Below are 6,692 nucleotides of genomic sequence, written 5' to 3'. Positions count from 1 at the left end.
TAGTGGAGGGGACAGGGTGCATGGTGGGTGTGGTATACTCGGGTCATCACAGGACCCACTGCCCCCTTCTCCCCTCCATTGGTCTTCCATGAGGCCACAGTCCCTGGTGTGTGAAGGCTGGGGACTGCGGTATCACAGAGATGAAGGGACTTGCCCCAAGTTTCTAGATAGAGTAAAAAATGAAGTCCGAGGCCCACCTTCTTTCCATCATGTCACACTTCCAATACCTCGACTTCTCAAGGACACAGCATAATGCAGTAAGAGACCACAAGGTCATCAATGCTAAGGGAATGGAAAAGGTAATTCCTACGTTTAAAATTATTATTTAATTTTCTATAGGGCATACACACTTACTAGAGGGAGGAGGGAGAGAGAGATGGCCACGTGGGAGTCCAGCATCTTAACCACACCACCTGCTGGACCCAAAGTGACTCTCAGGCCAACAGAAGCATGGAGGGTAAATGGCCAGGTCCCATATTCCCGACTGTGCAGTTCCAGGCCCAGACCTCGCAGCTTAAAATTCATGTTGGGTGCACCCAGACTCCCGCAGGGAGCCCAGAAGAGAAGAAACGGTGTCATGGCCACGCCCCTGGGGTGGTTTCTCACTTTCCCTCCCTCCCTCTCTGTCAGTCTCTCTCCAGTGACTGTGTAAGCCTATGGTAAACTAAAAAACAACACTCATTCTAACCTTCACTTTGCAGGTAAGAAACTCGGGCCCTATATAAAGAGCTGGCTGGTAGCAGTCCTTGGGGGTAAGCACATCTGCGTTAGGTTTGGAAATGTGCCCAGGTAGGCTATGAACAGGCAGGAAGAAAAGAGAATGTTCCAGGTAGGGAAATAACACAAGCAAAATATCAGAGGCTGAAACAAATCAGTCAAGTTCAGGCGAAAGAGAATAAAGTCTTCTGACTGAGAACAAGATAAAGGTAGAAATGATTAAGATTTTTGTAGGGGGACTCCAACGAAGAGCTGAAGTACTTAAAGCATTAAACGTCATCCTCCTAAAGCCAGAGGGAAAACAAGAGTGGGGTTCAAGCAACAAATGTGAGTTTCTTAGAAAAGCCCAACATGCGTCTCCTGGAAGCCGAGACCCCACACAGACAAGAGCGTAACAGCCAGTGTTTGAGCAACTGCAAATCCGATTCTAAATGGAAAGGTGGAAAGACACTCAAAGCAGCAGAAGTTAAAATGACCAGAGGAAACGGAACTAGGTGAGAGGGGTAGGTGACAGCTGTGAGTAAAGCATCGCCCGTCAGGAGCCCAGGGGCCAGGGGAAGCAGGTAGGAAGTGGACCCCGTGGGGCCTGCAGCCCCAGTCCCGTGCCTCCATTGTAATAACCTACCTCTCTAGCAGCGCAATCGTGGGGGGCTTCTTCTTTGTTCACTTTTCCTTTTGGAAATCCCCAGCCTGATTTTGCTAGGTACCCCTGAACCAGCAGTACCTACAAAACAAGAGAGGTAGAACTCAAACGTGCCCTCTTCCCCCACGCTCCTCCTAAAGTCAGAACGTTTGCTCCTGGATCCAGGTAACCAGACCACCAATTTTAACAGAAGTTACCCCCGTGAATCTGCCGCAGCGCTGCGAGGGTGAGGAAAGCCACGGGAGACACGGCCTTCCTCACACTAACCGTCGCTGCAACGAGCACAAGCCCTAAGACCAAGAGCACAGACGATGTGTACAGAATTTGGCCTTCCAGTCCCAGAACCTGGGGATATTCCCAAAGCTCAGGTCGTACCGCCACCTAAGCAGCACCTCTGTAACAGGCGGAGCTCCAGGGCGTGGTTCCCGTCTCACAAGCACGCCGCCGCGTGACCACACTCACATTTTCAAGCGTCTCATCAAGAATAATCGCACCGTAAGTCGGCACTCCCATTTTATACTCCTTCCATTCATCCAGAACCTTTTCCACATCTTCACCTTGAGGCAGCAAAAATGGGCAGTGACTGAAGAGTATGAACAGTGTCAAGGAAGCTACTTTCTCCCGCAGCACAGCTCGAGGGATCGACGCGGAAGGAGACCCACCCAATCAACTCTATTTTACATGAAATTGCTGGAACCTGCAGGTCACCGCAACTTCAGTCTGCAGTTCTTCCACATTTGTTTTCTCTTCAACAAGACACTACACTTAGCCTAGACGTAAATCAGCCAAGTTTGGGTGCTCACCGCCCTGGGTCCCCAAGTCACCAGAGACAGAGACCCGTGCGGACACCTCAGACACTCCGCATTAAGGGGGCCGAGTGCGTCACATCAGTCCACAGATGCTGGAAGTGACAGAACAGGAGTGAGGGCACAGCCTGCGAGGAGGAGATCCACAACAGGAGCTGGAGGGCGCACTGCAGGAGGCCTGGGGACACGGATGCGCTCGTCGGACCGCTGCACTGCTCTACCATGTGTGTATTAATTTACCAAGGACCAGGCAGCGGTATATCTGAGTATTAAGGAAAGTATACCCAGTTTAAAAGAAACTGAGCACACCCTCCCAAAAACTGGGCAATGTGAAATAGTAAAGAGTAAAAATATATATATATATATCCATACCCAAAAAATATATGTTCACCCTTTCAAAGTATTATAACACCAGCAGTGTTATGCCTCATCGCCATAATACTATTGGTGAGGAGGAAAGGGGGAGAGCCATGACCTACGAGGAGTTTCACAAAATGCAGATATATTTTTAAGGGTGTTCAAGTCCTCCCCAAAACACAGACACTTCTTACTTTTTAATGCTGAACTAAAAATATGTAATACAGGAACCAGCAGTTGGCGTAATGGCTATGTCGCTGGACTCCCATGTAATCAACCATGGTTCGAGTCCCGGACCCGGTGGCTTAAACTCACGCTGGGCGCATGTGTGTGCATGCCCAAGATCCCGAGAGAAGAATGGAGAAGGGATTGTGGCATGACCATTCCCCCTGGGGGGTGATTCCTCACTCACTGTCTCTCTGTCTCTGTCTTTCTGGTGAGCACACGCGTCCTATAGCCAAAAAGAAAAAAGCTCTCCAAAAAAGAAAGAAAGAAAAAAAAAAACATGTAATACACACAGTAAGTCTCACTGCTTGGATAACCACATATATAAAACACCACTACATAATTTCAGAGACCATACTGGTAACTAGGACTACTTTAACTGTTGTGGGTTATTAAAACCAGAGAACACTCAGGGGCCAGCCAGAGGTGTGGTAGGTATTAAGGTAGCTGGATCCCACATGACTGACGGTGCAGTTACAGCCCTGGACCCGGTGGCTACACACACGTACATGTTTGCCAAAAATCCCAAGAGGAGAATGGAGACAAGGAATTACAGTGTGGCCATCCCTGCTTTCTGACTTTTTCTCTCTGTCTCATTCCAGTGGACACATCCTATGGGAGAGAAAAAGAAGAAATCTAATATACAACGATTAATTAGGGTCAAAATATCTCAGCATACAACAGCTTTGTAACAGACGGAGCAGAAACAGGAGACGAGAAACTGGTAGCATAGCCACGTCAAACTCAAAATACCCTTGAAGACATCAGCGTTATACTCATATTGTATTTTAAACTGTTGTCATCTTATAGTTGTACACTATGAATGTCTACAGAAAACTAAAAAGGCCCTCAAAGAATCCAAAGATTTCAACATCATAATTAAAAGATAAGCACAAGGTTAATCTCAATATAATTATTCCATGATTTCATTTGGGAAGGAAAAAAAAATGTTAAGCTTGGATACAACGTTAGCAATTCCATGAAGCCTTGCGGTCCTATAGGGATGTGTTAAGATAGTGGAAGATATTCCTTAGGAAGTTTTTTTTGAGAGAGGTTTTTGCTATAAGGTGCGTGCACTCCCTAGAAAGATAGAGACAGACAGAAAGACAGAAAGTGAGAAATCATCCCCCAGGGGTATGGCCATGCAGCAATCCCTTCTCCATTCTCCTCTTAGGATCTTGGGCATGCACACACATGCATCTGGCCTAAGTTTAAGACACCGGGTCTGGGACTTGAACCACGGTCAACTACATGGGAGTCCAGCGACATAGCCATTACACCAACAGCTGGTCCCACTTCAGGAAGCCTGGCTTTACAATATGTTTAGCAAACTCCCACATGCTGTAATGTTATCACAGATCGTTTTTCATCTTCCAGCAGGTACACACACCCCCACAGAGACGGACAGAGTCACAGAGGAGAGGAGAAAGCACCCCAACAGGGCAAGGTCATGCTACGGCCCTTTTTCCTTCCCCTCCCCTCTGGGACTTGGGGTGCACATGCACACAGTGCCTAGAATGGTTTTCTTTCTTTTTTCTTTCCTTCAAAGAATTATTTTATTTAACTTTACTTATTTATTTTTACATTTTTGACCAGAGAGGGACAGAGCAAGAGAGAGAAAGTGAGAATGCAAGCCGCCAGGTCTGGGGCTCGAACCATGGTCGGCTATGTGGGAGTCCAGCGCCCTTAACCACATCACCTGCTGGTCCCTGCCCAGCATGTTTTTCAAGCCACCAGGTTCAAAATTCACACTGTGCAGTCAGCCGTGTGGGATCCAGCCACCAACTCACGCCCTGGACCCAGCAGCTGGAGAAACATACTGTGCATGCGTGCACTGGTGCCCAAAACCCTGAGGACAAGTGGGGACTGCGGCGTGGCGACCCCCACAGGGGACGCTTTCTTTCTGTTTCTCTCTCCAGTGAGCATACATGCCCTCTGGCAAAAAAAAAAAAAGTTGATTTAAAAATAAAAAAACAGAAAAGTAACTATTTCAATCACATGTTCACTAATATTAGATTCTTTTCTCCGAACATTTTTGCAAAAACTACGCAGGCTCGTGGCGCCCACGCCAGGCCTCACTGAGGGAGATGGAGAAGGCTGGGCAGGCCATGCCATGACAAGGTGCTCACTCTGCTCTCTCCCTGGTGAGCACACGCGCCGTCTGGAAACTGCTTTTATTTTTAATCTTCTAGGATTTTGCCAGAGGATTTCTAGGATTGTGCTCACTAGAGAGACAGTGAAAGGGAAAATGAGAAGTCACCCCTGAGGGTGGGCCACACCACAATCCCTTCTCCTCCTGCATCCTCAGGGTTTGGGGCACACATACACACGCACCCGGAGTGATTTTCAAGCTGCTGGGTCTGGGACTTGAACTGCAGTCAGGCATGTGGGAGTCCTGCACCTTAACTACCATGCCAACTGCTGGCCCCCAAGGATTTGTCTATTTTAATCATGCTTCTGTAACTGAGTTTTTAACTTCTTAAAACCAGACTACCGTGATTTTTCTACAGAACCCATCACCAAACCTTTAACAAAAATGGTTCTTGAAATACTTCTATTCCCTTTTGACTTCCTCATTAACTTCTACACATTCACTTGAATGGTTTTTCTATTTTCTAGAAAAAAAAAAAGTCCACCCTACTCATCGTAGGGTGGGTATGGTCACAGCAGAGGGACAGTGAGGGAAAATGAGGAATCAACCTCGGGTGGATGGCCACGTCCCAATCCCTTCTCCTCCATTCTCTTGGAATCTTGGGCCACCAAGTCCAGGTCCAGAACTGTGGAGTCAGCCACGTGGGATCCAGTCGTAACCACCACACCACCTGCTGGCCCAGGCTCGATCTCTTCTCCCTTTGAAATACGTCTCGCACTGGCGTTTTCTCAGCAGCAGTCCCTTTACCGTGGTTCAGGAACTTATTCCTCCAGGCCTCAAGTGATGTAACCATCTACCCATGGCTACACCAATAAACGTCCTGTCAAATAAATCTTGAACGTCATTTCCAAGTGACGGAGTAATACTCAACCCTTGCTCAAGGCCTGCTGCAGGGAGCAGTTACACGTGCAGTGTTCTACCCCGTCCTACGAAGCCTCTGGCTTCCCCATTTCATGGAGCCAAGGAGAGCAGTAAGGAGTTGAGGACCAGGACCTTTCAGGCACATACTCCCACTCCGATTCTAGGCCTAGGACTTCGAACTGGCGGGTACAAATCCATGTGACTAAATGCCTCATAGTTTAACAGTACTTATAGGATAAAAATCAAAGCACCTTGGCTCAGAATGTTTAAACTCCATGTAGTCTCTCCTCCCCCACCTCCGGGCCGGGCTGGGAGGGCTCATCCTAGCTTCCTACTGAGCTCTCCCACCTTCCAACCTCATACCTGCTCAGCCCTTTCTCTTCACCTGAAACACACTCCCGACTTCCATACAGCAAACCGGCCTCACGATGGAACACACTCCCTACTTCATACAGCAAACCGGCCTCACGATGGAACACACCCCCTACTTCATACAGCAAACCGGCCTCACGATGGAACACACTCCCGACTTCAATACAGCAAACCGGCCTCACGATGGAACACACTCCCTACTTCACACAGCAAACCGGCCTCACGAATGGAACACACTCCCGACTTCAATACAGCAAACCGGCCTCACGATGGAACACACTCCCGACTTCAATACAGCAAACCGGCCTCACGATGGAACACACTCCCTACTCCACACAGCAAACCGGCCTCACGATGGAACACACTCCCGACTTCAATACAGCAAACCGGCCTCACGATGGAACACACTCCCTACTTCAATACAGCAAACCGGCCTCACGATGGAACACACTCCCGACTTCAATACAGCAAACCGGCCTCACGATGGAACACACTCCCTACTTCATACAGCAAACGGGCCTCACGATGGAACACACTCCCTACTTCAAAACGCAAAACG

At 48.4% G+C, this 6,692-nt stretch overlaps 1 protein-coding gene across 3 annotated transcripts in view; it reads right to left on the bottom strand.

Annotated features, from left to right (window-relative positions):
- DCP2 (decapping mRNA 2) overlaps positions 1-6,692 on the bottom strand; it is a 65,101-nt gene that overhangs the window by 38,261 nt on the left and 20,148 nt on the right. For all 3 annotated transcript variants that reach the window (XM_006146890.2, XM_027771201.1, XM_014587206.2), the window contains exons 3-4: positions 1,823-1,950; positions 1,343-1,441 (exon numbers count right to left, since the gene is read on the bottom strand). In XM_006146890.2, the coding sequence (XP_006146952.1) occupies positions 1,343-1,441; positions 1,823-1,950 (227 nt within the window). The remainder of the gene's footprint in view (positions 1-1,342; positions 1,442-1,822; positions 1,951-6,692) is intronic.

This window comes from Tupaia chinensis, unplaced genomic scaffold (assembly GCF_000334495.1).
Source record: "Tupaia chinensis unplaced genomic scaffold, TupChi_1.0 Scaffold000195_1, whole genome shotgun sequence".
In the NCBI taxonomy this organism is placed as follows: domain Eukaryota; kingdom Metazoa; phylum Chordata; class Mammalia; order Scandentia; family Tupaiidae; genus Tupaia; species Tupaia belangeri.
Note: the sequence above shows the minus strand (reverse complement) of the source record. Positions and strands in the feature narration are given on the sequence as shown.